At 46.6% G+C, this 27,355-nt stretch overlaps 3 protein-coding genes across 10 annotated transcripts in view; 2 read left to right on the top strand and 1 right to left on the bottom strand.

Moving 5' to 3' along the window:
• The first annotated feature begins 335 nt into the window (after window positions 1–335).
• SIN3B (SIN3 transcription regulator family member B) lies at window positions 336–15,170 on the top strand. Of its 2 annotated transcripts, XR_015707281.1 has the most exons (20): window positions 336–683; window positions 1,386–1,492; window positions 2,054–2,207; window positions 3,212–3,475; window positions 3,872–4,015; window positions 4,271–4,393; window positions 4,906–4,995; window positions 5,432–5,550; window positions 6,284–6,491; window positions 7,222–7,338; window positions 7,708–7,946; window positions 8,205–8,388; window positions 8,614–9,208; window positions 9,715–9,884; window positions 10,419–10,592; window positions 10,868–10,960; window positions 11,281–11,375; window positions 11,821–12,025; window positions 12,413–12,728; window positions 13,583–15,170. XR_015707281.1 is itself a non-coding variant. In XM_087769053.1 (19 exons), the coding sequence occupies exons 1-19, from the start codon at window positions 591–593 to the stop codon at window positions 12,641–12,643; spliced, it is 3,405 nt and encodes a 1,134-aa protein (XP_087625179.1). In that variant the 5' UTR covers window positions 336–590; the 3' UTR covers window positions 12,644–15,170. The 2 variants fall into 2 exon arrangements, 1 of the variants encoding a protein (XP_087625179.1); XM_087769053.1 differs by having other exon boundaries at window positions 12,413–15,170.
• A 235-nt stretch (window positions 15,171–15,405) lies between these two features.
• F2RL3 (F2R like thrombin or trypsin receptor 3) lies at window positions 15,406–26,738 on the top strand. 4 transcript variants are annotated; one of them, XR_015707389.1, is made up of 5 exons: window positions 15,406–16,379; window positions 19,835–19,977; window positions 20,629–21,602; window positions 21,718–24,421; window positions 24,628–26,738. XR_015707389.1 is itself a non-coding variant. In XM_087769765.1 (4 exons), the coding sequence occupies exons 2-4, from the start codon at window positions 19,887–19,889 to the stop codon at window positions 21,889–21,891; spliced, it is 1,239 nt and encodes a 412-aa protein (XP_087625891.1). In that variant the 5' UTR covers window positions 15,406–16,365; window positions 19,835–19,886; the 3' UTR covers window positions 21,892–26,738. The 4 variants fall into 4 exon arrangements, 3 of the variants coding, with proteins under 3 accessions (XP_087625891.1, XP_087625890.1, XP_009470162.2); XM_087769765.1 differs by having other exon boundaries at window positions 15,406–16,365; window positions 21,718–26,738; XM_087769764.1 differs by having other exon boundaries at window positions 21,718–26,738.
• The window catches only part of CPAMD8 (C3 and PZP like alpha-2-macroglobulin domain containing 8), a 54,228-nt gene continuing 52,800 nt past the window's right edge, over window positions 25,928–27,355 (bottom strand). For 3 of the 4 annotated variants that reach the window (XM_087769760.1, XM_087769761.1, XM_087769763.1), the window contains 2 exons: window positions 27,067–27,235; window positions 25,928–26,759 (listed from right to left, as the gene is read on the bottom strand). In XM_087769760.1, the coding sequence (XP_087625886.1) occupies window position 26,759; window positions 27,067–27,235 (170 nt within the window). In that variant the 3' untranslated portion in view covers window positions 25,928–26,758. The remainder of the gene's footprint in view (window positions 26,760–27,066; window positions 27,236–27,355) is intronic. The other variant, XM_087769762.1, reaches the window with a different exon arrangement.

Here is a 27,355-nt window from a genome sequence, read left to right as displayed (position 1 = left end):
TACTGCTGTCGCGTACCATAGTAATAACCACTTAAGAAAGGTAAGTCAGAAAAAAGCCCCACAAAACACCAAAAAAACAACCCTAACCCCACACTTTACCCAACTGCACCAGAGCAGGCACCAGAGCTCGGTGCGGGCCATTGACCGCACTCGCACTGCGGCCTTCCCGCGCCCCGCCTCAGCTCTCCCCTTCCCCCGAGGGCCGCCGGTTCCCGGCACAGAGGCACCGGAGACCTGGGCCGCCGCTGCCTCCTCAGGGGCTCGGCTCCAGCCCCGGCACCACCAGCCCGCTGCCGACCCCCGAGCCCCCCAGCCCGGAGCGCGCTCACCCCGCCGGCGCCGGACTCCTACTGATCCCCTCCGTCCTTCAGGCCTCTCACCGGGGCCGGGCCGCCGCCGCTCCCGCAGCCGCCTGAGGCGCGGCTCCCGCCATCGCGGTTGAACGACCGGAAGCAGCGCGCGCTCCCGGGCGGCGCCGACGGCGGCCGCGAAGGTTCCGCTCCGGGCCGGGCCGGGCCGTGGCGCCGTGCGCGCTGACGCAGGCGCTCCGCACGCGCTGACGGGGGGCGCGCTCCTGCCCGACTCCCAACATGGCGGCGGGGGGCGGCGGCGGCCGGGGGGGCAGCGCCCCGCGTTGGGGCGGCGGCGGCCGAGCCGCGGCGCAGGAGAAGCTGCCGGTGCATGTGAGTGCGGCGACCGCCCCGGCGGCCGGCCCCGCCGGGACCGCCGTGATTTCCCCCTTCCCCCTGCCGCGCCACGAAGGGCCGCTCCCCGCCGCCCTCGGCTCCCCCCCCACCCCCGCCCCGGGACGGCCCTGCCCGCCCCGCCGTGACCTGCCCCGCCCCGTCCCCGGCGCCGAACCCACCCCCGGCGGCTGTCCCCCCCGCCGGTACCGTGGGGTGTCCCGGGGCCTTCTCCCCCCGGTGCCGTGGGGCACCCCCGCCCTCCTCCCCCGGTACCGTGGGGTCCCCTGGGCCCTGCGCCCTCCTCCTCCGGTACCGTGAGGCCCCCCCAGGCCCGTTCCCCCCTCCCCTATACCGTGCCCCCCCTCCCCAGCCTGGCTGTTCTCCTGCGGTACCGCGGTCATGCTCCCCGGGGACCTCTTCCCCTCTCCCCGGTACCGTGCCCCCCTCCGTGCCCTGCCATCCTCCTGCGGCACCGTGAGGCCCACCTTCCCCGGTACGGTGGTGCCCTACCGGGGCCTGTCTTCCTCGGGCCCTCCTCATCTGGTACCGTGTGCCCCTCCCCGGTGCTGGGGGACTCCCCCGGGGCCTGTTCCCCCCTCCCTCAGTGCCGTGGGGTGCCCCTGCCCCCATTCTGGGACCCTGGGGTGCCTCAGGGCCCGTTCCCCCTTTCTGGGCCTCACCCGCGTTCTCACCCCGCAGGTGGAGGATGCGCTTTCCTACCTGGACCAGGTGAAGATCCGCTTTGGCAGCGACCCCGCCACCTACAACGGCTTTCTGGAGATCATGAAAGAGTTCAAGAGCCAGAGGTAAAGCCCAGGCCCTGTGCCCCAGGGCTGCTCCAGGGAGCTCCTCAGCCTTGGCGGGGGTCTTGCTGCCTTTGCAGGATCCCCCAGCCTTCACATCATCTTTCCACCTCCGCAGACACACAGGCCACCCTGCTGGCCTGTTCCCCAGTAGTGCAGTCACTAGACACTGGAGGTGGAGGGTCTCTGTCCATCCCATCATTTTCCAGAGATGAAATCCACAGGAAAAGGCAAATCTATTTTTACTTCCCACTCTGAAATGCAGATCTGGAAAATAAGTGAAGAAGCATGAGTGCAGAGCCTCTCTGTGACCTGTCGGCCCTCGAGGTGACAGCTGGCTTGCCCGTTTATCTCCTCTCTGTGGGTAACGCTCCCAGTATGGGGCTGCAGCGGATGCTGGTCGTTCCCTCGGCTTGGGCTAATTTCTAGGTCTGAGGTTCCCAAACTTGCTTGTTAAAAAATCGCATCTGTAAGAAGGCAGATGCTTCGCACACCTCTGTAATTTGCTAGGCTTAACGTGTATTTCTGATTTGGACACAAGTAACAAACTCTTCTCAATTTTAGCATTGACACACCTGGAGTAATCCGACGTGTTTCACAGCTTTTCCATGAGCATCCTGACCTCATTGTAGGATTCAATGCTTTCCTCCCTCTGGGCTATAGGATAGAAATTCCAAAGAACGGGAAGTTAAGTATACAGTCACCTTTGAATAGTCAGGTAGGTTATAGAGCTCTCATTCTCTAAATAAATTCTGTTCCATGTGTCACTATACACATCTCTTGCACAGTTTAGACTATGTAGATTTACGTGTATTGCATGTTGCTAAGTTTTTACATGGTTTTCGAAGTCTATGATAATGGGTATAATACAAATTTAAATATTTATTCTCAAACCAGTTGTTAGTTTAGCTTACACAAGAATGATATTCCTGCATGAAGTGACGCTTCAACTCCAAATACTTCAGTCAGATTTGAAAACTGAAATTGTAATTGGCTTGACATATTTATGTAGATCGTCAATATGTGGTGTGTGTAGCGACAAATTTCAAAAAGAGATTCTGGAAGAATCTCGTTTCCAGACTTCCACTGAGAAACTGGGAAATGTGTTTAGACAATAGGCAAAAAATAGATGTCAGGTATTGCCACGCAGTTGCTAACATCCTGCAGTGAAAGACAGCTGCTGTAATACAGATGGATACATATCGGCCTCTCCTTCTTTGTTGTTGTTGTGTGGTTGTGGAGGCTGAAACAAAGCTATTACCTGAATTCTACTGATAAACTTGTGGTTTAACTCCAATTAGTAGCAGTAAGTATCTTATAGATCTCAGTTCCCTTAGATCTCTGTTGCTTAGAAATTTAGCATCTTTAAGAGCCTTACGTTTTAATATGTTTCTTAAAACTGACGGTTCCTCTGAAATAAAACAGTGGCAACAGAACCTGCGGTGCGTGTTGTGTGGTACGCCCTCGCAAGTGTAGTGGATAATGCAGCGGCAGTCAAAAGCGGTAATGAGTCAGATGGTTCGTAAGCGAGATACGACTTAGGGGATTTTTTTAACTGATGGTGTTAATAAACTAGGTAGGGAAATTTATTGGCTAATTAAATCTTTTTTCGTGGTAATCTTTTTTAGCTAAACAGCTTGGAAAATCGTGATGCTAGATTGTTGTTGAACTTGCCCCTACGTTTCTGTACAAGTCACTGTCTTGCGTGTCTTATGCCACTAGGTGCCCTCAGAGCCTGTTCCCAGCGCTCTCCCTGGCAGCGGGCTGTTGTTGCATTACTCCCAGGAGAATTCGCACAATCACAGTGACTGCTCCGAGGAGTTCAGGCAACAGCTTCCATACAAAGAAGATAAATCCCAAATTCCTTTGGAGTCTGATTCCGTAGAGTTCAATAATGCTATCAGTTACGTGAATAAGATCAAAACACGTTTTCTTGACCATCCAGAAATTTACAGATCCTTTTTAGAAATTCTTCATACTTACCAGGTAAAAAGTCTTCCATATAAGCAATTGTGGGTTTGCACTGTAGCTGTTTGAGGAGTAGCTGTCAAATGAAATGTCTGCCCATTGAACAGGCTTACGCAGTTCCCAGGCACTCGCCTTTGTCCAACAATTGCCTTATAGATATTCACATGAAATGACAAAAGCGTGAAAATTGTAGAACTTTCCAGGGTCTGAGGTGTAAAGGGGTTGTATCTAGATCTGTCTTTACTGACCTTTGGTTGATGTAGTGATATTCTGTGTGAAAGGATGCACTGTAAGAACCTTGGGCTATCTGATACAAGCTATTTCAAGTTTGTGTAGCATAAGGTTTTTGGCTGAGGTGATGAGTTTTCTTGCATAGTGAATTTTTGACTCTAACATCTGTGCATAACTTTTCAGAAAGAACAGCTGAACACTAAAGGCCGACCCTTTCGAGGCATGTCAGAGGAAGAAGTGTTTACTGAAGTAGCAAATCTGTTCAGGGGACAGGAGGATCTGCTTTCTGAGTTTGGACAGTTCCTCCCGGAGGCTAAAAGGTCTTTGGTACGTGTATGCTTAGAACAAGGCAGAATATCGAATACTCTCTGTTTGTACGTAGAATACGTAAAGAAGCTTTAGGAATGCAAAACATTATGGGAAAACATACAGCCAGTAGATGAACTCTGTTCCTCTTCATTTTTTCGAATTTTGCAGAACAAGTGACTTAACTACTTGTTCTCTGTTGTGTTCAGATTTTTAGGGTTCTTTATTTGCGCCGACCGAGAAGAGAATATTGAAATCATTCTTTATTTACTTCAGTTCACAGGAAATGGACCATGTGAAGTGAACAGTGTCCAAAAAACCGAGCATGAGAAGAATCTGGAACACAGCAAAAAGCGATCCAGACCACTGCTGTTGCGTCCTGTTTCTGGCCCAGCAAAGGTATCTTTTAGCAAGTAAAACCTAAGAATAACCTGATATTACACGTTGTGTTTAAGATAATTGCTTAGATAAAGTTGTAATGAGTAGCGTCTTTGAGGTATGTAGGTGTTAGGTACGAGAAACAAAATTTCAAAGCTATTTTTAAAATAATTACTGTAGAAAAAGGGAATTTTTAAAGTATGCTTAAATGCGTGTGGTCACATGATGACATGATACTAAATATCAGGATCTTCTGTACTAAGTATTGGCCCTGGAAAGGGACAATTTATTGCTTCTACAAAGAAATCTTTCTTTGGAATTCTTTCTCAAGTGATCCTTTTTTGTTGTTGTTGTCTTAGCTGGGATTCATTTGATAGAGATTGCTGTGAAGGGCTTGACACAGCAATGCGAGATCGCTATTTGGGAAATGCTGAGTTTTGGCCTTTGCAGAGAGCTGTTATACATCAGAGAAGTGGAATTCGATAGCATTTGAGTCACAACATTTTAAGGATAACTGTTTGTTCTTCTAACAGAAGAAAATGAAACTGCGAGGTACCAAAGATCTGTCAGTAGCGACAGTGGGAAAATATGGAACACTGCAAGAGTTTTCCTTCTTTGACAAGGTTGGTATTTGGCCTGTTCTCACATTCTGTGGACTTATTTTCAACCATTTATGTGGTTATTAATTGGTTGGTTTCCTATACAATCTGTCAGCGCTTAGCAATTGCCGGACTTTTCAAGTGGTAGAGAAAGACAGACCAAGAAAAGAGAAAATAGGTGGGTTTGGAAGATGAATAGAAACTGATAATTAACCTTTTCCTGAATGCTCGTCTCTTACAGACATGTTTTCCTCTGTTTTTCAGTGCTGTTTCCTCACAGTACCATCTGTAGTTACTAGATCATTGTTTGAAACTGGGCATTTTTGTGCATATTCTCTTTTTATGTTGCAATGTAGACAGAGGTTTGTCACTGTACCCATGATTCAGACTACTTAGAATATGAACTAAATAAAAGTGGTGTTCAAGTGATCTGAGCATTTCTCTCCAAACTGTGCTTCAGGTGCGTAGGGTGCTAAAGAGTCAGGAAGTCTACGAAAATTTTCTCCGTTGCATTGCTCTCTTCAACCAGGAGTTGGTCTCTGGCTCTGAGTTGCTCCAGCTAGTTACACCATTTTTAGGGTAAGTTACTGCCTGCCTTCTCTGCTGTGTTGGACTTTTTAGATCTTACTCTGTTACTTTTTGGTAGACATTGTGAACTTTGTTGCTGAAGTTTTGGATTTAACTTCCGAAATGTCTCCTAGGTGGCATGCAAGAAATTGAAGGCTAATCAAAAAAGAGGAGTAAGAAAATCTGAATCTTTTAACATATCTACACAGCTCTTAAAGAGCATTTTGGGGAGGATGTTTTCCTCTGTGCATCCAGTTGAAAGCCTCAAAAGCAGCAGCCTACCTGATGTTATACTACATCATTGGGGGCAGAGAATCTCATGAATTCTGGAGGGTGGTCTCTGTTCACGCTCCCTGTTCTAATCCCTCAAAATGTAATACAAGTATAAACATGAAATCTCAGAATGGAGCTGTGAAAAGGATAAATAGTTCTAGGTCTGATGTGAGCCTCGTGCTGTTTGGCTTCCAACAGAAGAGGGAGAGTCAGATGGCAAGGACCAGTGACGCCTCAGTCAGTTAAGGGGAGTATTCGTGAAGCTGTGAAGGGAAATTCTTTTCCTGCCTTAAGTCAAAAAACCCCTAAAGTAATTCGGAGAGAGTGATAACAGAGGTAGAATGTTGGTGAAAGATTTCTTGCTGCAATGCTAAGTTTGTTTAGATTTTCTCCCTCGCTTTTATGACACACATTAGGCACCCTAAAACTCTCAGAGTGAAGTAACAAAATACACTTACTTGTGTTTTTGAAGGAAATTCCCAGAACTCTTTGCTCAGTTCAAGTCCTTTCTTGGTGTGAAAGAGCTTTCATTTGCTTCTCCACTGAGCGACCGATCTGGGGATGGAATGAGTCGGGAGATTGATTATGCTTCCTGCAAACGCATAGGATCAAGTTACCGGGCTCTCCCAAAAACCTATCAGCAGCCAAAGTGCAGCGGAAGGACAGCCATTTGCAAGGAGGTACTTTGGGATCAACCCGTTCAATCCCTGAACACACATTGCACTTGCGTAACTTCAAGTGGGGTAGTTAGTTAGCTTCTGCATGTGGATTCCCCTCTTTAATGCTGATTAGCCAGCTTTAATCTCACATCAGTTATTCACCCAATTTATTGAAATAAGAGTATCCACATGCATTTTACTAATTTTATCTTAACCCATCTCAAATCACGTCCTTCCCTTTAATGTCTTTCTGAGTCTGTGTGCATACACAATTTTACTCCTATAGACAGAAAAGAATATTAATTAGCCTGAAATTAATTTCCTAGCAGTGGACCAATATGGCCTTTAGAAACAGTTTTTCCCCTGAAAGAGCACTGTGAGCCAGCGTCTCAGGCGCTGTTCTCACTGAGAGCAGACATCCGCAGCATAGCTGCTTCCACCTCTCGCTGCTGTTGGCACCTCTGTCTCCTTTACTTACAGTTGCTGATTACTGCAGAGTGACCTCTGTGGTTTGTGAGATGATAGTGAAGGTGCTTTCGAGCTTTCTGAGCAGGGCCCTGGTGCGGTTCCACACAGACCTCTGATCTTCTGAGGAGCAGTCATGACAGTGGCTTGTGAACTAGGTCTGAAACTTCCAATAGAAACTCAGGGCAGAACTGTGCAAAAATAAAACAGAGGAGCATCAGACTCCATGAGAACAGCTCTGGGCTCATAAGGCTCGGTTCAATGTCATGTCTTTGCACTGTTGCAGGTGTTAAATGATACCTGGGTTTCGTTTCCATCCTGGTCTGAAGACTCCACCTTTGTCAGCTCCAAGAAGACTCCTTATGAGGAGCAGTTGCACCGCTGTGAAGATGAGCGGTTTGAGGTACCTCTGCTGTTGAGCTTCCTGTCTGCCTGTCTGCCTCCTCAGAAGGCAGAACTTCTAGCTATGAGGATTTTGACTGAATTAATTGGTGGCCAATTACTGAAAGTTCTATTAGTGTTCATTGGTTTGAGCTAGAGTTTGGTGTTTTCCACTTGCTTGGAGTCTAGTAGTTCTTCCTAGGCATGAGTCCAGTTCTAAAAAGCATGTTACCTTTAGGAGAACTGGTGGAGTTATATTTTCCAGTAAGAAAACTTGCTGATGCTTTTTAGCTCCACCCAGTGGGGCTGGAATGCGTGCCACAAACCAGGCACCACCGGTCTCCATTTTCCTGCCTTTTCTTACACTGTGTCTTTTGTGAACTCTTAACAGTTGGATGTTGTCTTGGAGACCAACTTAGCCACAATACGTGTGCTGGAGAGCGTGCAGAAAAAACTGTCGCGACTGACTCAAGAGGATCAGGAGAAATTTCGACTGGATGATTGCTTGGGAGGAACATCAGAAGTGATCCAGCGCAGGGCCATCTACCGCATCTATGGTGATAAAGCACCAGAGATCATTGAAAGTCTTAAGAAAAACCCAGTTACTGCAGTTCCTGTTGTTCTTAAGAGGTAATTCCCCTCCTCCTGTGTTCACCTGGGTTCTTTAAGAAACCGATACAGAATTCTTAAAGCAGTTGTAAACAACTGTTTTTGTAGATGTTGTTTCAAAGGATAACTCATCTCAGCGGTGGTGCTATTTTTATTTATTTATTGCTTCCAGGAATACTGAAAAGTTTTTAGTGCATCACAGTTGGCTACATTAAAAATGGTTTGTGTGTATTTCTGCGGTTGTCTTTTTGAACTGAAGTAGATTATACATTTATGCAGATTGAAAGCAAAAGAGGAGGAATGGCGGGAGGCCCAGCAGGGCTTCAACAAAATTTGGCGGGAGCAGTATGAGAAAGCCTACTTGAAGTCCCTTGACCACCAGGCCGTCAACTTCAAACAAAATGACACCAAAGCTTTGCGCTCCAAGAGCTTGCTGAATGAAATTGAGAGTGTCTATGATGAGGTGCGTATGCCAGTAAATAATCCATCCTGTACGTCCCTCATTTATAGTATTATCTGGATGTTTACATAGCACCTGGGACCTTGTTGAAGTGGTAGTGCTCTGAAGAGTTCTCGGTCAAAAATGACTGTCCCAAGCATAGCGTTAATACTGGCTTATTTCTTCTGGCAGGAATGGCTCTTGAGCATGGATTGGAAGGATCTTTATCTATTTGTCTCTTGATTACAGCATCAGGAGCAGCACTCAGAGGGGAGAAGTTCGTCCACAAACGAGCCTCATCTTATCTTTATCTATGAAGATAAGCAGATTTTGGAAGATGCGGCGTCTCTTATCAGCTATTATGTAAAAAGGCAGCCTACTATCCAAAAGGAAGATCAAGCAACCATCCGGCAGATAGTGCATCACTTCATACCCGAGCTGTTTTTCTCTCAGCCCCCTGAGCACAGTATTTCTGAAGAATCAACAGACGAGGACAGAGAAAACCATCAGGGGCAGAACCTGGATACTCCTGAGCTACGGAAAAAACATGTGCCTGGGCCTCCAAGTAGTCCTTTGGAGGCAAAAGCAACCTTCTGTGATGTTACAGCTGCTGAGCCCCACAACACTCTGGATGATGTTTACAGTCTATTCTTTGTCAATAATAATTGGTATTTCTTCCTCCGCCTTCACCAGACTCTGTGCTCAAGGCTCCTAAAGATTTATCGTCAAGCTCAGAAGCAGCTTCTAGAATATCGGACTGAAAAAGAGAGAGAGAAGCTCCTTTGTGAGGGAAGAAAAGAAAAAACCAATGATCCAGCCATGGAACTAAGACTGAAGCAACCAAGTAAGAATAATTTGGGACATAGTCCACTCTTAATGCTCTGGTTGCTGGTGCTCGTTGTGTATATCTGAGTAACTGAGACCAGCAGGCAAGTCTGTAAGGAATGTAGAGGTGCAAACATCCACCATATTTGTGGTGTGTGGATACAGCTAATTTAACAGGATAGCTAGTTTGTAATTTATCTTCTGAGGGCTCTCATGTGCAGTTCATAGAGACTTCACACAAGCCCACTGTTGTCAGATGTTCCCAGGTGTCTCATCGTATTAATCTGTTACTTTGATTTAAAATGTAAATGGCTCCACAACGCAATAGTTAACTACACAAGGCAGTCCTGGAAGTGCATGAGATAAAACTGGTAGTCCGTCAGGACTCCTTACAGAGAACTGTCTGTCTGTAAGCATGTTTTCCATACTGAATGTCATGGTTCTTGAGCTGTGCTGTCCCTTGTATCTCTTGACTTCATGCTGCCTCTTACATGCATTAAGTGACTGCGCTTTTCCCCTGCCCAGGTGAGGTGGAACTGGAGGAGTACTACCCCGCGTTCCTGGATATGGTGAGGAGTCTGCTGGATGGGAATATTGACCCAACGCAGTACGAGGACACTCTGAGGGAGATGTTCACTATCCATGCCTATATTGGCTTTACTATGGACAAACTGGTGCAGAATATTGTCCGCCAGGTAACTAATGTGATGGCTGTGCTGTGTATTTGGGGGGCCGCACATCTCCCTTCTGTGGACAGCTAGGTTTCTCACAGTACCCTGTAATGCAAGGACTCACTAAATGCAAAGCAAATTCATAGAAAAGTTATAGATGTGAGGGAAACACTCTAACAGAAGTTCAGTGAGATAGTTCAGCTTCAGTACGGGGACCACCTTGGGGGATTTACTCTTCTGGCCTTTTCCAACATTTTTTAATTTCCAGTCTTTTCAAAGTTCTGCCATTCCCAAAATAAATCTGAGGGGGAAAAAAAAAGTCCAGTCCTTTTTACTCAAATCTGTCTTCTGATTTTAAGGCACATCAGCCCCTCGCTCTCTTCTTTTTATTGCAAAGTAATGAAAAAGAGAGTGAAACGTGTGAAGTCTCGGGAGTTAAAACTTTGCTGCTTCATCTGAGGTGTGATGCTGTGCCGAGTTTTGCGCTTCTTTCATTACACGCTGTAGTTAACTCTTGGCCCAGACTTGCTGACTGAATTCCCCCTTTTTTAATGGAAGCTTCACCATCTAGTGAGCGATGACATCTGCTTGAAGGTTGTTGAGCTCTACTTGAACGAAAGGAAGCGAGGTGCTGCTGGAGGTAACTTATCCTCTAGGTGTGTCCGGGCAGCAAAGGAGACCAGCTATCAGTGGAAGGCTGAACGCTGCATGGCAGATGAGAACTGTTTCAAGGTAAGAACTTGCTGCCAGGGAACTTTCATAAAGTGACTGTGGCACTGTACCTGGGAGAAATGGGTTTGGAAGCTCCAAGGCAATGGAGAGCAGTATGGAGAGAAGGTACCAAAACCAGAGCATAGACAGTGAAGCGGCATACTGGCTCACTGAAAAGCTCTGCTGCTTACTTCTATCCTAGCTCATATTTGTTGTCCAAATGACTCATTGTGAATATACAGCACTTTATTGTGAACCCATGGGGCCAATATCTTGTGCCTGTAACTTTATTACAGGTAATGTTTCTTCAGCGGAAAGGACAGGTGATCATGACCATCGAGCTTCTGGATACAGAAGAAACCCAGACAGAAGATCCTGTGGAGGTCCAGGTAATATCACGGTGACCATGGAGTCTGCTGTACCACAGACAAAGCAGACGTCTAAGAACGCTTTCCTGCTTTCTTGTTCCAAACTGTGAGACTTTGCCAGGAGGAGAAGTTTACCTGGGAGGTGGGAAGATTACACGTGGGGCTGTGGTCATTGACAGAAATGGGTATGTTAGCAAGAGAGTTTCAACGTAAATCAGCTTGGGGTTGAGTCAGATACCAGCAGCTTCCTAAAAAGCAGCTTGGAAATAAACTAGTTCTTTGCAGTGGCGTTTGTCTTGATGAGAGCGAAATCTGATTTGAAATCGGTCTCTCTTGTGTAGCACCTGGCTAACTACATGGAGCAGTACGTTGGGGTAGAAGGAGCTCCGAACAACCAGAATGATGGCTTCTTATTGAAACCGGTCTTTCTGCAAAGGTGAGCGCGCTCCCTCTCCTGAGTCACACCTGCAGCAGCCAGTACTGCTTCCTCTCTGCATATGTGGCAGTGATTTTAGGTGATGTGCCATACGAGCAACTCGAGGGAAATGCACGCATCTTTGAGGTCCAAAGGGGCTGCTGTAGTCCAGTGCACTGCATAAGAATGCTGAAGAAAAAAATTATGACCACTGTGTTGAGGCTTGTTCATGAAACTCTTTTTGGAAAGGAGTAGAACTGTCTAAGCAGTCCCTCGGGGGGGAATTTGAGGTCTAATTCGTTCCCATTTCACTAACTATTTGTTAGAGTGTATGGAGGAAGATCCTGGAGAAAGTCCGAAAACAGTGTGGAGACACAAATTTCATACTTGCGCTGTCAGCTCTGCTAGCTGAAGAGAATGGATAACCAAGTGTGACACATGCTTTGTAATCCTTGTTTTGTTCTAGAAACCTAAAAAAGTTTCGCAAGTGGCAATGTAAGCAAGTGAGAGCTCTGCGTAGCGAAGTGAAGAGCTCCTGGAAGAGGCTGATTGGGGTGGAAAGTGCCTGCAATGTGGACTGCCGGTTCAAGCTCAACACCCACAAAATGATGTTCATCATGAACTCGGAGGATTACATGTACAGGCGGGGAGCTCTCTGCCGAGCCAAGCAGGTGCATCTCCTATTTCTCTCGCTGCAGCTCAGGCAGTAGCAGAGGTTGAGGATGTGAGCCAAAAGACAGGTACCGATAAGAAGTCTTGTGGCTGAATTCCTGCAAACTACACCCAGAAGTTACTACTCTGTGTTGGATGAAACATGGAGGAGAGCTGGTAAATGCTCTGTACTTTGGTTTAGTTTAGCAGCCTTTACTTTACCATGCAAATTTTAAGGGGGAGTGGCAAACATTAAGAAATAGAGATCTGTAAATGCAGGTATGCGGTTTCCTGTTTTACTGTTTGTGTTTTGTTGTAAAGCATGCACGTCTCGGACACACAAAGAGGCGAAGGTTTTGGCTTCTCCCCCAGAAACCTCTTGGTGATCTTTACTGTCCTGCTTTCAGGTACAGCCGATGGTGCTGCTAAAGCATCACCAGCAGTTTGAAGAGTGGCACAATAGGTGGCTGGAAGAGAACGTGACCATGGAGGCAGTTGATGTAGTTCAAGACTGGCTAATGGGAGACGAAGACGAGGAGATGGTGCCCTGTAAAACAACTTGTGAGACGGTGAATGTCCACGGGGTCCCAGTGAACAGATACAGAGTTCAGTACAGTCGCCGTCCAGCTTCACCCTGAGCAGAGACTTGTTCCTGGGACCAAGACAAGTAGGAGCGTTGCTGGTGAAACACATTTACTCTGAGAATAGCGGTGGGAATGCAATGTATGTATTAATGATATTTATCCAAACAGCATTTTACTTCGGATTATGATGTATTTTCCATATGGCATAGACTTGTCTCCTTGCAGTGTAATCCTCCAGCCATCATGAAAAGACTTTTAAAAGCTTTATGGGAAGAGGGCTCTTGGCATCGCCACACACTTTTTAGTAGTTTCCTAGCTTTAGGCCGCTGCTAACCAGCCAGTACCGGAAGGCTGAGTGAGGGGGTCAGGCTCTGGGCGAACTACCACTAGTGGCTTGTTGGAGAGATGGAGCTGGGCTGGTGTTCGAGCAGATGCTGGCAGCTGCTTCCACTTTGAAGGGTTTAATGTTCCCTATCTTCCTGAATTTATGCCGTCTTTGAGCCTGCAGAACTCTTCAGTCTAACCTCCGAGTGCCAGCGGGGCTGAGAGCACCTGGCACGGATTGCTAGCCCCGCTAAGGGCTCCTTCGTTATCTGTGTGTATTAATAAGGCAACGAATACAGTATTTGTTACTGGTGCTCTGGTGAGAAAAATGCCAAAACTGAGAGAAGGGCGAACGGCGTACTACACGCTCTTAACTCTCACTCATCGACTAAGTATTTTGGAGCATGAACCAACGGGAAGAAACTCTCTGAGCTGCAGTGCTAGGCAAGAGAGCGTTTTGTGGCGCAGGACAGCCTAGGCCCATCAGCTGCCCCTCTGCAGATGCGCTCCGGATCCCATGTTGTTGCTTTGTGAACTTACGACCTGCTGCAGCCTCTACCTTCTCAGATCCGGAGCTGCTTGGAGCGTGTGCGTGAGGAGGAATATCCATTGCGAGGTCTGGCCTTTTGGTTTGAGGTTTTTTTTTTTATTTTGCATGTTGATTGGCAGCCTCTGGAGACTGCGTTTTCAGGCGCTTCGCTTTCCTTGTGCATGCCCGGACGCCGTGGTTCTGCTGGGTTGTACCACTTGGATAACATCAGTAGATGGAGCTCTTGCAGCACAGCGTTTGCACGGGATGTGAGGTTTGTCCCAGATACTTTGCTGTTTCTGCTGGGTCAGCACAGATGCTGCATTTGCAGTGACACATGGAAATCTGTAATGGGCAGTGTTAGATCCAGCCACAACCATTGTAGACAAGCTTTTCCACTCAACTGTCTGTACTTCTATCGAAGCTTTTTTGCAATGAAACCTAACAAAAAAACCTACCCCGAATCATACAGAACACTACGTCAATTGTCTGACTTAATGTATTGAAAAATGAAGAAAATTTAGCTGTGTCTGTCCTGCAACCCCACTGTGACTTTGCTCTTGTTTTTCAGGGGCCAAGGGCAAGCACACTGTCTGTGGAGTGTGTTACAAACACAATGTCTTGAGGCAGGTCCAGCCTCCTTTCAGCTCTGCTTCCAACCTTTTCCTGGCTTTTGGGGGAATAACCCCCCCACCCCGATATTTTTTGTGGCTTTGATTTTTAGGTTATATTTCTGCCAGACCTAAGTAGCAGCCTGTAGGATTTGTCCTGGGTTATTTCCACTGTACAACATTTGGTTTTGCAATTGTCTCACTTGACAGTAGAAAAATCAGCCTTTGGGGTACGTTTAATAGAAAACTGTACTGACTCTTTGTCTTTTTTGCAAAATAATCTGTAGGAGGGAAGGAGGGAGGCCAGTCTCTGGCATTCGTGGCCACTTGCACAACCACTGCCAGCAGAGGACTTTTCATCAAGAACTCATGTTCTCGTTGGCTGGGTCTCTGTTAAATTTTGGTTACAGAAATGATCTGAAGGTTCTTCCCTGCTCTTGTTGCAGTAAGCGATAAAAGGCATCGACCACGTAGCTACGTGAGGGCTGGGTGGGGAGCGGGGGGACAGGCCCAGTGCAAAGCACAGTATCCCCCTTTTGCTTCCAGACAGCTCAACAAAACACACCTCGGCCCTGTTCACCTCTCTGCTGGCTTCCAGTGGAGATGACAACTGTGCCAAATTTTATGGTTTTACGATACAGAAAAATGTTTACTAGAAAATAGGTTGCAACTTGTGGCTTAAAATGCATTTGATTCCAAGCGTACCAGGGCGTAGGAGGGTAACGCACCCGTGCACCATCCTGTTCCATCTCCGTATTTTTAAGTGTACTTCAGGTATTTTTAAGCATCCTTATTTTGTAAACCTTAATTTATAATCTGAACAGATTAAGTAAGACTTTCGCCCTTTACAGTGCTATTGTCTCAAAAATGATAGTAGCAAATGATGTGAATGGAATAAGCAGGCAGTGCAGGTTTGAGAGTGGCTTGCTAATGTCTGAGAGTTTAAGCTCAACCGCTGTGTATCTGCTAGCACGACCTTGATTCAAGAGTTTGTTCTTCCATTTTTTTGAAGGATCTTTGCTTCTGGGCTTGTAATTGCTTTGCCAGCTCTTTGAATGTAGTTTTTTTTATATTTATTTGCACATTCAAGTAAAATAAAATATTGATTTTAAAAGTCTGCAGCTCTCACTGTTTTAAATTACTTTAATTTAAACTTTCTGACAATCCCCAGACTTGGTTGTCTTGCACCTGAAACTGAATTTTAAATGGGAGAAAAATGCAATTGAAAAGTCGGATGAGCTTCCCTTCAAGCAGTTGCAAGACAGGCTGCAGGATGTAATGATTCAGATGTGGGTCAGCCGACTTCCAGTGGGCCAGCAGGCAGCAAATCTTTAACCCTACCCACACTGAGAAGCTAGCGTGCGGTAAGCATACGTAAGCTAGCGCACTAGCTAACATAAAAGAGAAATAAGTTTCCTGCAAGTAGCGTGCGATAGGAGATCCCACGCAGGAAGACAGCGCCTGCGGCTCTGCGCTTACGCGCGTGCTGCCAAGACCTGCCTTGGAGCAAAGGCCCGCGGCTGGACGAGAGCATGGGAGTCCATGGGGTGGCATAGTTGCTCCACGCAGAGAGAGATTTCAAAAGAAAACACTGTGTAGTGCCAGCAAAGCATGTCTTTTTGCAGATTGGTTTATTTCTAGCAGCACCTTTGCCATGAGAGGTGTGGTGCAAAAATATGGTCCAGGCCTGGCCCCCAAGTACTCGCACGCTAAATGCAAGACATTCAAGAGAAGTGACTGATTCCAGTTCCGAAATCTATAAGCACATCTGCTACAGGTTAAGACAATACAACTGCAACCATGAAAATAACCCTCCACCCGCCTTTCCCTCAACCTCCCCAAATTCCTGGGTAATAACATGTTTAACTGTGTTCCCTGTGAGCTCTGCACAACAAATGAACGTGTAGATTTTGCAAATTAAGCCGTAGTGATGTGACCCAGATCTGATAGGAGTTTCCTTTACATCATTTTCAACACTTCCGTTGCCATAACAAAAGGCAACTCTGCTTTCTGTGCAGCCTATTACTTGCTCACAGGGAAACAAACTGTTGTTCTCCTAATAACAATCCTCTGATGCATGCATAAATTGCATGGAATAATTTGATTAAAATGATGGTAGTGGCGTCTCGGAGGACACAGTCTGCTTCATAGAAGTCTCCTCGCAGAGATCTTGGACTTCTCGCAAAGAGGACATTCCCTGCGCTCAAGGGGAGGGACAGCCAGATCTGACATCACCCCAGAGCAGTTGGAGATCTCAGCAAGTGGACAGCTTTGGCAACGACAAAGACAGCCAGCTTAAAAATATCTTTCAGGTTTGCGGGATGGAGTAAGAATTAATGGTTTTCTAAATTAAATTAAGAACTGCTAAAGGGAGTACCTGAGTTCAGCATTTAATATTTCAGGACTTGGGGTTTTTTGTACATGTTTCTGTATCACAGTGATGCCCAGAGAGAAAGGCAGGGCTGCGAACCAGGGAGAGGTAGTCTAGAAGTATGTGCGTAAGCGAGTGAGTTGAGTTTTTCTTCATGCTTTAGCCATTCCTCTGGATTAGAACTAAGTAACTCAACCTTACTGAAACCAGAGGTACGCTCTACCTCCCACTCATCAAAATCAAAATTAAAGATTAAATTAAAGTCTAGCGATTCAAAACCATACCTGTGCTAAAGGATGAATCCAAAAAGAACCATCTGAGAGCCAGTGCTGAAAAGGGATGATGATGTCTGTATCAGGCAAGGTAGCCCCTACCCCAGTGTCATCATCTTGCTGAGAAAGAAGCTACTCCAGAACACCTAGTGAGTTGTAGCGATGCTAATAAACTTCAAATATTCCTGGAAAATGGCTTCACGTGAACGTCCTACACTCTGAAGTGAAAACTGCAAGCAAGCAGAAGAGTAGTTCTGAAAAAAACCTGTTGTCTCCCCAGAAGCATTCCACCAGCATAAGGCTTACAAGCGGTGAGGAGAATGTGAGCACAAAAGGTGTGGCATAACCAAGGGAAAAGATTGGGTGGGATCCCAGTGGAACAGGAGAACTGTGGAACAAGCAGAAGGGAAGAGAGGCAGGGAGATTCCCTGGAGCTGTGGAGAGTCTCGGGGTGATGGTAAGAGACCTGACAAAGTGAGAGGAAGGGGAGCTGCTGTGATGGCGAAGTCAGGAAGAGTGCCCAAGGCATGAAGTCGTCTTGAACGTGCCAGAGCCTGCAAAGACAAATCTGGGGTGGGGGGATCCTGGTTCAAAGGACCATCGTTTCTAGTTCAGTAGTCAGTGGAAGTTTTCTGTGCCTTGTGGTTCTGAGAAGGCTCAGATGCTCGCACACCCAGCGGCCGGGAAAGGCAGGGCCAGAACTGCATTCATGGAAAAATGTGAGGTTGTGCTGACACTGGTGGAAATGCTTCATGCTGCTGGCGCTAAGGCAGAGCTGCTGCCTCCACGGTCAGCTGCCTCTCGTGTCTGCATCGCAAACGCGCCTGGGGCAGGTATTAGCTGCGCTAACATTTTGGTCTTCACACCTGCTGGCTTGCAGCTGAAGAACTCTCTGGAGCTGCTGGAACAGAGCAGAAATAGCAAGCCCCATTATCTGCCTACCAAAGCTTGCTCTTCCAAACCTTAAAGATGTATGGAACAGGCCAGGTGGTGTTTGTACCCTCCCTCTGAGCTTTAAAATCCCTAGCCTGTTTTCCAGCATTACATCTTTTGGGTTCAGAGCCATGGAATAAAAGAGCGCCTTCTCCCAGGAGATGATCTATTGCACAATGAATTACTTTAAAACCAAATTGTTACCCCACAGGGCAGGGATCACACGACTTAAAGAGATGTTAACAAGCCGTGACAAACCTCTGGCGTTAGAATTTTCAAGCAAGCTGTTCTGCATCTAAAGCAGTCACTAAAGATCACACAGCATCTGAAAAATGAAGGATACAGCAATGAGTAACCTCTCTCTGCTCCACTCCAGAGACCTGGCCATAGGAAGCAGGGCTGCGATTTGCACACTATCTGAACCTGATTATGTCTAATTTTTTGCATACAGAGCATGGAAAGGATCCTGGCTGAGGCACGGAAAATATGTGGCCACATGAGTCATTCTGTAATGGTTCATAAATCCTGAGAGAATCACAAAAGCAAAACATCTAACATTGCATCTTCCCTGTCCCTGCCAGTGGAACTCCACCTCTCGACACGCTCGGCACAAGGATGTGGGAATATGGTGAAAGCAAAGGAAATAGGATCATTTTCTCCTTGGAATAGAAGAATCTCATCAAACAGCAGCCAGGCTCAGATTTGCAGCCTTCACAGAAGAGGCCATTCATAAGCTGAGGAGAAAGAAATGAACTGCTCCTCAGGTTGCCAAACCAAATTTACAGTTCCTACTGCCCGGACTCCAGCTTCTGTCTTTACTCCCTTGCAGAGCCAGGCAGGGGACAGGAGAGCAAAAGTCTAAAAACCAGCGGCCTCTGAAGCTGTGACCTCCTGCCCCATGGGCCTACCCACTTGATGACCACTGGGAACTGGTCGTGCTGGGGCTCTCACACAGGTGATGGGAGAGGATTTGGGACTTTCCAGCAATGCTGTGCAAGGCAGAGCATGGAAGGGACTTACACTTTCAAGGCGTTAGAGAAGGGGGCACCAAGCAGCAAAGGATCTTAAAGGTTCAGGTAACATCTGCCAGTCTTTCTCACAACATTATGTGAGTTGTCTTCTCCATACAGCCAGCAGGTATGTGGCAGCAGCATGCTGCTGCTCCAAGCTATTAGCTAACACTGAGCGCTCAGCCCTCTTGGGGGTTTACTGGGTGGAGACTGCACATCTCTGGAAAAACACAGCTCTTCTTGGGCGAGAGGGCCTGAAATTCACCATTATCTACCCAAGAGCAGAGACTTCCCTTGTCAGGCCCCTTTCCTGCTTGGATGGAGCTGCTCTCCCTGTTCCTGGTAGTTTATCAGCGGAAGCACAGTGCCTCCTTCAAGCCGTGAGACCTTGCCACTTATCGTTTGTATGTTATGGCACTCCAGGCTGGTGCTCGTGCTGATTCTTTCAAATGGAAATAGCTCCGACCCACAGGACTTTTGCTCAATCTCTGCAGTGACATCAAGAAGGAAGGTGCAGGAGCTTTGTCCCCTGTTTAGCCAAGGAGCAGGAGCAGAAATAAACAAACAAGAGAACTCCGAAAGGCCGGCCTGATCTGGGGACTGCAAGGCAGATGCTAAAAACCCTTAACTGCCGCAAGATGAGGCTGCAAGAGCCCTGTGTAATCCCTGGGAGCTGGGGAGGTTTCTCTGGATCTGCAGCTCTCCTGCACTTCATTTATGTTTCTGTGAGGGGATAATATCTTCTCAGTTTGCACTACCAGAAAGCATGTGTGGGGAAAGACCTCGAATCTCACACAGAGCCACTCGGGTCTCTCTTGGGTGGAAGGATGCTTGATGTAGGAGGTCAGAAGTTCAGTTTACGTTCTAAACCAAATTCAAACTGCATCAAGTCTGACCACATTTGTTATTTCCAGGAATATTCTGGAGCAGGAATGAGGCCCAAGCGAGTCACTCGAGCCATTGTCTAGCTCTGACGATGAAGTACAGCCCCAATGCACTGTGGATACGTGTGCCCCTCCCCGTCCTGCGTCTGACACTGGAGCTTAGTCTCTGCTTGGGCAACACATACTCGTGCATGTCGTGACAGCCCCCCATACGCCTCATCCTCCACAAAATAAGCCTGGTGCTTCCGTGAGTTAAGGGCTAACAGAAGGAAATGCGTAAGCAGGTCACTAATACTGCCTTTCCCACACAGCTCCGGAGCTCGGGCTTGGGCACAGCAGTGTACTATTGGATCCTGCACCAGAATGGAGACCCTCGGGAGCGGACGGCTGTCACGCAGGCTTGTGCTGTGCTGTGTCTTTTGGGGACTCTGCCTGGCCTCTCCAGACTACGATGGTGAGTGCGTATCTTTGGTGAAAAACTGATGCTTTTTAAAGTACTGGATACTTGGTACCTTTATAAGATCCCTGAAAACTCATTTTTTAAAGCTATCACATGGGAGTATACTCTAAAGGAGCTTCGTGCATGCTCTAGTTGGAGCAGGAGGTGATAGAAGGAGAAGAGAAAAAAACTGGAGTGGAAGACACTAGAAATAGAAAGAAAAATTAGAGAAGTAAAACAGAGAGCACTTGAAACCAAAATCTTTAGCTAAAAGTTAGACTGCCACAGCCATGACTCTACCCTGGAGCAGCCCCAGATCTCAGGATACTTTTGAAAGCTGGACAGAGGAATTGCTCTCTGGTTTCCCAGGCCTGCTGATAGTTGTACCACATAGTCATCATTTGTGAGCTGTAGGAAACCACCTGACAAAGGAATCGTGTAAATTTTCAGTGAGGTTGCTGATGGTTACTCCTGTACACATAATTCTGTTCGCCCGCTGTTTGTGCCCATCACAGAGCAGCATTTTACAGAATACTCCCACTTCTAGGGACCCCAACATAAAATGCAAAACCGTAGCCTTTGGGGTAAGCGTTGCTTGCAGCCTGCTCTGCAAAGTACAAGGGTAACTGCACAAACAGCAAGTAACAGACCACGTTTATCTGACAGATTACTCCCAGAACAGCACCAACGAGCAGGTAACAACACCAGAGATCACACCGTGTCCCCGAGCCATCCCCGGGAAAAAGGCAACCATAAACAACATCACCTACCTGTTGATACACGAGGCCGCACGCTCTCAGCTGGGCAGCATGGTAACGGTGCAGCTCATCCCCTGCCTCTACACCCTCGTCTTCCTGGTGGGGCTGCCTTCAAACGGGCTGGCCCTGTGGGTCCTGGCTACCAGGGCTGAGAAGCTGACCTCCACTGTCTTTCTGATGAACTTGGCTGCAGCAGACCTGCTGCTCATACTGGTGCTGCCCTTCAAGATTTTCTACTATTTCCTGGGGAACAACTGGCTCTTTGGGGAAGGCCTGTGCCGGCTCACCACAGCTTTCTTCTACGGGAACATGTACTGCTCAGTGCTGCTGCTCACATGCATCAGCGTCGACCGGTATCTGGCTGTGGTGCATCCTTTCTTTTCACGTTCTTTCCGCACCCCTGCCTTTGCTGCCTGCACCTGCACTGCCATCTGGCTCTGTGCTGCCGTCCTCACCCTGCCCCTGACTCTGCAGCAGCAGTCGTATCCCCTGCATGGAGCAGACATCATTCTCTGCCACGACGTTCTCCCCAGGCACGAGGATGACAGGTATTACTTCTACTACTTTGTCTGCCTGATCGTCTGTGCTTTCCTTGCTCCTCTGCTGGTGATGCTGTTCAGCTACTGCTCAGTACTGCGAGCTCTCCTGGACAGCGGGAAGCGGTACGCCTACTCTATGAAGCTCACAGCTCTCGTGCTGTTCACACTTGTGGCCTTCTACACACCCAGCAACGTTCTCCTCCTTGTTCACTACTCCAGCTATAACTCCAAGCTGTATGGCAACCTGTATATCAGCTACATGGTGAGCCTGGCCGTCAGTACCTTTAACAGCTGCGCTGATCCCTTTGTCTACTACTACGTTTCTGAAGACTTCCGGGATAAGGTGAGGAAGAGATTCTTTGGTCACAAAAACCAAAACACCACATCCCTAAAAACCTCCAAGGAAACACTCCCTCAAAAAAGTTCCAAAGATTCACTGGTGTAAGCCTCCATCCCAGCTCCCTGCTCCCAAGGCACTTGCAACATACATTGGGGATGAGATGAAGACAACACTGGAATCCCACAAGTTTCATCCAGAGCAGCGAGCAGTATTCCCCAGGAGACAAGTCCTTTCTCCTGTCTGCATGGATAAACCTGGACCACAGGATTCCTGGAGAGGTGTGGAGTGCTGAACTGATCTGTTACTGGGACACTGCATGCAACTTCTCATCTGCTCACGTATTGCCAGGGATGTTCTTGCCAATATATCTAGGTCTGGTTTTCCTAAGGCATCTTGGGTTTTCCTAACGCATCTTGCAGACTGATTGCTGTTTGTGTTCTATTTCTTTTTCTGCCACTGACTTGCTTGCTGTCCTTGAATGCATATTCCCTTCACCTAAAACTGAAAAAGTACAGGCACTTGCAAAATCAAATTTCTAAACATTTCAAAACTACTAGGAGGTACCTATGGGAAAGGTACTCTCCCGAACCAAAATATTCTGTCAAGAGAACGTAGAGCACTGGCTTTTCTAGCAAATACATTCTTGGCATGATTAGTAAGCAACACCATAGTAATGTCAGGCCATTGTTGGTGACAAGTGTAAAAAAAGTGTAAAAAAACCATTCACTAATGCCTATTTTTGCAAATGGGACCCTTGGCATCCATAATGTCTTTGAGACAAAGATTGTATTAATGGATTTTTTTAAAAAATATGTCTCTTGAAGGGAAATATTAAAGAAGGAATTGATAAAACCCTCGCTCTAGAATGCCACACTTTTGTGTAATGTCACACACAATCAAGACCTGTCTCGTATGAAACAGGTGACCAAGCTTGTTGCTTATTGGAATCTGTTGCAAATTTGACAAAATGCAGCCAGCTCCTTTCTCAGACACAACTACGTCATACCTCAGTAAGCAGCAAGGTAGAAAATGAGCAACAAACCTCCTTAGAGCTCCTGAATTCTTTAGTTTTACTGGTACAGACATGAATTCTGTCCTCACCATAACCTGCGATCAAAGTTACAGCCTACAATGTGAATAAGAAGAGGCAGACAAAATTGTCTTAAAATCAGTTTTTAATAAAATATTTATCAAAATCTAAAACAAAACCCTTTTCTGGACTCAGACTTGCTAAGATTTGTGTGAACAAAAAAATGGTGATAGAACTGTTTGCATGTACATGTACGCGCAGGGGCAAAATGCAGGTGAAAAACTAGAGCCTACCTCCTATGGGTGCAGTACCGCACGTGCGGAGGATGTGCCCGCTACGGAACAGAGATCTGGTGTAGCCAGGGCTATTGCCACTCAGTCAGAAATTAGAAGTACTAAAAAACAAAACAAAACAAAACACCCAACCAAAACCCAACCCCAAAACCCAAACTGAGCTGAGGTTTTCTAAGTAGATGATCTATATACAATAATGAAAACCAAGTTATTGTGCATTAAATGTCAATAGTTGACATCAGCAAAGCAAGTGCTGTTGTTTCAATGATGTTCTTCAAGCAAGCTGAACATTCTTCTGGTATTTGTTTTCTACTGAGGCTGATTAAGAAGGGAAAGAGGCAAGACCAAAACACTTGGACAAGAAAGAACAAGGGAACTATTGCTTTAAAATAAATACCATGGTAATGATTACTCTGCATAATGTACAGTTACAAATATATAAATATTAATTTCATTGAAAGGATTGCAAGCAAAAAATCACTGATAACTAGCACTGCTGCAGCTATTCAGTAACATAACTTGATGGAAGCAGGAATCTCTGTGTCTTACAAACCCACGGGCACTTTTCTCCTTTTGCAGTGAGGGACCATCAGAGAAAGGAAAGGAGAAGCATCTCTCTGACAGAGGGGGGCAAACATCTCTAAGCCAGAAACCATTCAAAGCCCAAAGCAGCAGCACATCTGCTGTCCTTGCTGGCTTTCCACCACCAAGTTGGTCTCTTCCTCGGTGAAAAAAAATCAATCCCTTCTCTCCGAAGTACGACTGGCTGGTCTTCACGAAGTTGGAGCCTGAGTTTTCAGTGCCGAAACGTCCTTGTGTTCTCAGGGACACGAGCGTGGCTGATAAGCTTCAGAGTCAGAACTGTGCCAAAGCCTTTGAAGAACACTGAGTCTGATGATAAGGCTATGCTGTGCCCAGGGCTTCTCACGGACCTAGTCCTAAAGAGTTTCTGTATTCCAAGTAAGATTTTGAAGAATGGAGGAAAAATTATCTGGGAATTTTTTTTTCCTAGATAAGAATTAATGATGATTACAAGAAACATGAACAACAAATCTGGGGCAGGAGAAAGGTATGGACAGAGGGACCATCAGCTGGGGTGCAGAAGAGGGCAGAGACCTGTGCCTTTACTCCTGTGATAGGGGAGGAAAGGCAACCACACCTGTGTAATTGCAGGTTCCTTTATTCAATTCCTTAAATGACTTTTTTTTTTTTAACTACAGAAAGGAGCTAGTTTGATGTGGCAGGACTGGGGGGAGGTGGAGGCTGCCAAGAGAAGATGGACTAGTGATTTCCCTGAAAGTGCCAAAGCTGCAAAGAAGCACTCAAGGTGAAGTCAGGCTCCAGAAACCCTGGCACATTACCTCACACACACTGTCCTGTTCTGTCTGTCTCTGTTTAAGGACGCTAAGGCTGCTCTGCCTTTGCCTTCTGAGGGTCCAGGTCTCTCTGGCTTTTCTTCTAGTTGTAAAACAGAAGCAAGACTCCTCTGCCTTAAACAGGTGAGTGCACTGGCACACAGAGACCCCACAGAACAAGGCGATGATTGATGGGCTGGCACCCCCAGGAGGAATTATTTAGCTGGCAGCAATGGGGAGATGTCTGCATCTTGAATTAGTACATTACATGTACCAGAGCCTGAGGGAAGTGACGAAAGTCAGGTTTAATACTTGGCTGAAACACCCTAACACCATCTCCTTGTCCCCAGTGGTGATGCTGTCTGACTGCCCAAGGATCTGAGAGGACCATGCAATATGAAATGACTTCAAATATCTATCCAAAAGCATACAATGGACAAGACAAGGAAACTAAAGCCAGGAAGGAACAGAGGATAGGAGGCTGAAGAATCCAGAACAGGTCCCATCTTCTGTGGGAAGCTAATCACACAGACATTATCAGGGTGACTAAATGTCTCATTCTCCCAGACTCAAAGCATTAAACAGCTGAGGCTGGAACCAGCAAACAGCAGGGTTTGTATTGTGCAGCTTTGATATTTAGAAAAGAAAAAAAAAACCAACTCTTGTTGCAGCTCTCACTAGGTCTGTTATTTACCCAGGGGATAAATATTGACTCAGTCCTGTGTGTGTACACAATAGCCAGTGTCTGCCAGGCCAGTTGCTTACAGGAGATGGAATTTAGTTTAAAGGCATTTATTTACCTGCCAGACAGGAATGCAGCCGCCAGTGCTTCCGCTGTGCTGTGCAGACACAGTGAGGACATGGTCTGTTCATGCACACTGAAGAGACGTGGCAAAAATCTCTGCTGAGAAGCAGGGGGTACTTATGGGCAGCAGCCATGTCAAGATCCTGTGAGGAGAGCTCAGAGCAGCCATGAAGGAAGGCTCGGAAACTTGCCAACCAAGCAGTTCTGAAATTTCTGGCAACTTCAAGACCCAGACCTTCATCATGTCAACTACATTCTGCAAATATCTGGCCCCAGACAAAAAGGACTGGAAACTACATATGCCCAACTTCTGGGATACCTCCTGTTTTGTCCCCATGTGGACATTTTTCTGGAATAAAATTGCCTTTATTCTGGAATGGAATGTCTATACTGGGATATATTCTTGTCATGGTTCCTGTGCAAACAAGCCCTAAAAATGAATGGAGCTGGGCTTTTTCCTGTTTCCATTCACCAATAAACACCCTCAAAAGGAGTTTCCACCCCACTCTGGGTCCTGGTAACAATAGAAGTGGGAAGATAAAATATTAACACTATTTTGCAACAGGCAATTGCATGTAACTCCTCCAAAGAGAACAATGCTGCTCCAGGCAGGAAGGGAAACCAAAAAATCTTGGCTCCTGCACTTTTGGAAACAGAAAGCTTTTGTTTTTAGTTTTACCATATTGCTTGGGGCAGGTCAGTCTAAGGGAGCCCAGCCTCTGTGACACCAGCGATTTGTACTGGCCAGCAGGCCGAGAGCCTATGCATAGATTGCCATATCCAGAACAACCATTGTATGGGGATCCTAGTGGGAGCAGAATAAAAGCGATTGGTGAAGTCAGGCAAGCATTTAAAAGGACTGCGCCTTGGGTCAGCTTTATTTTCATGCCAGGGTTACAAGGAGGAAAGGGGCTGAGAAGGCTGCAAGCAGCCCTCACCAGCACGTAGTGCAACATGAAGAGGGCTCACCCACCTAATTCTTGGCACTGCTATGGCTGGCAAACTCCCCACCTGAAGCCTGCAGCCGCATGGTGGACAGTTAAGCCTTTCAGCCCTGACACTGGATTTCAGTTTTCTCTTGTAAAATGTACCTCCCAACAACCATACCGAACACAGAGCCACTAGGGAAGTTTTCCTCTTGTGGGACATTGTTGAGGGTGCAGCAGACTTGTGGGCTGGGGAAGATGATTAGCCTCTTGCTATGTCATAATTAGCAAAACACACTGATTTTTATTATTATAATTTGAGAGAAAACTTCTCAGCCATCTTTCCTCAAACAGCAGTTCAGCTAAGCACAAGGCCTGGACTTAGCTTCTAAATGTAGCTAGGAAATGGCATTTGCAGTATCCTGATAGTAGAGAAAACACTTTGAAATGGTCTATAGGTTTGAATTCCAGCCCCTATTTTTCTCACCTAGAGGGCACAGTATACTGGTCTCCCATCCTTAGGAGTAATCCAAGGGGGATGCACAGAAGGTAGGAAAATTGACAGAAAAATAATGCTGAGTGTCCCCCTTAGCGCTCCCAATCCCCCCCCACGGGGCAGCAAAGCCTACAGTTCTGAGTGCATCAGGAAGTAGTCATCGTTCGGTTTCTGTTCTGCAGCAGGTCGTCTGTAGAAACAAACTCATACAGGAGTTGATTCTGAGCCTCTTCTCTTTATTTAAATTATATATTTCTGTTGAAAAGAGAACATAATGAAGAAAAGTCACTTTCCTATTACGTGTCTTTGTGAAACATCACTGGGGCTGGGCTTAAAAGGTCACTTTTTATTCTGCTAGGGATGGAGGCGTTCAGGTCACGAAGACTTTTATATGCTGCCCTAGCAAGGTCTCGTTCCTGGTGATCCTTGCTAAAGAGGTTAGCAAGTCTGTTGTAAGAATGCCCCTTTTGAGGAATTGAATACATTTGACCCAACACATGAGTTAGTACATTATATGTTGACTCTCAAACCAGATTTATGATTACCCCGCTCTCCGGCTCACCATTCTACCGTGGTCACTACTTCCTGAATCTTGTCCGCTTCTTTTAACGTGCTTGCTGTTGTCAGTTCTGCCACAATCTCAAAGACGTCAACTTCCGATGCATAGGGGTCTGGGTCATATTCATAGGAGTAGTATGACAGATCTGTCTGGAGTGGAGGGCCTTCCTCTGCTGGAAAGGAAACCAGAGAGTCTCAGGTTGTGCTTTAGCCAAAGAAACTGCATTTCAGCATCATATATTGTATCACAGAGAAAGAGAATGACATAAAAGGAAAGCAATGTTAATCAGGGG

Source organism: Nipponia nippon, unplaced genomic scaffold (assembly GCF_047370975.1).
Source record: "Nipponia nippon isolate SJK-2023a ecotype South Korea unplaced genomic scaffold, ASM4737097v1 scaffold_31, whole genome shotgun sequence".
Lineage (NCBI taxonomy): Eukaryota > Metazoa > Chordata > Aves > Pelecaniformes > Threskiornithidae > Nipponia > Nipponia nippon.
The sequence above is the reverse complement of the archived record's forward strand: the minus strand, read 5'-3'. Positions and strand labels throughout refer to the sequence as shown.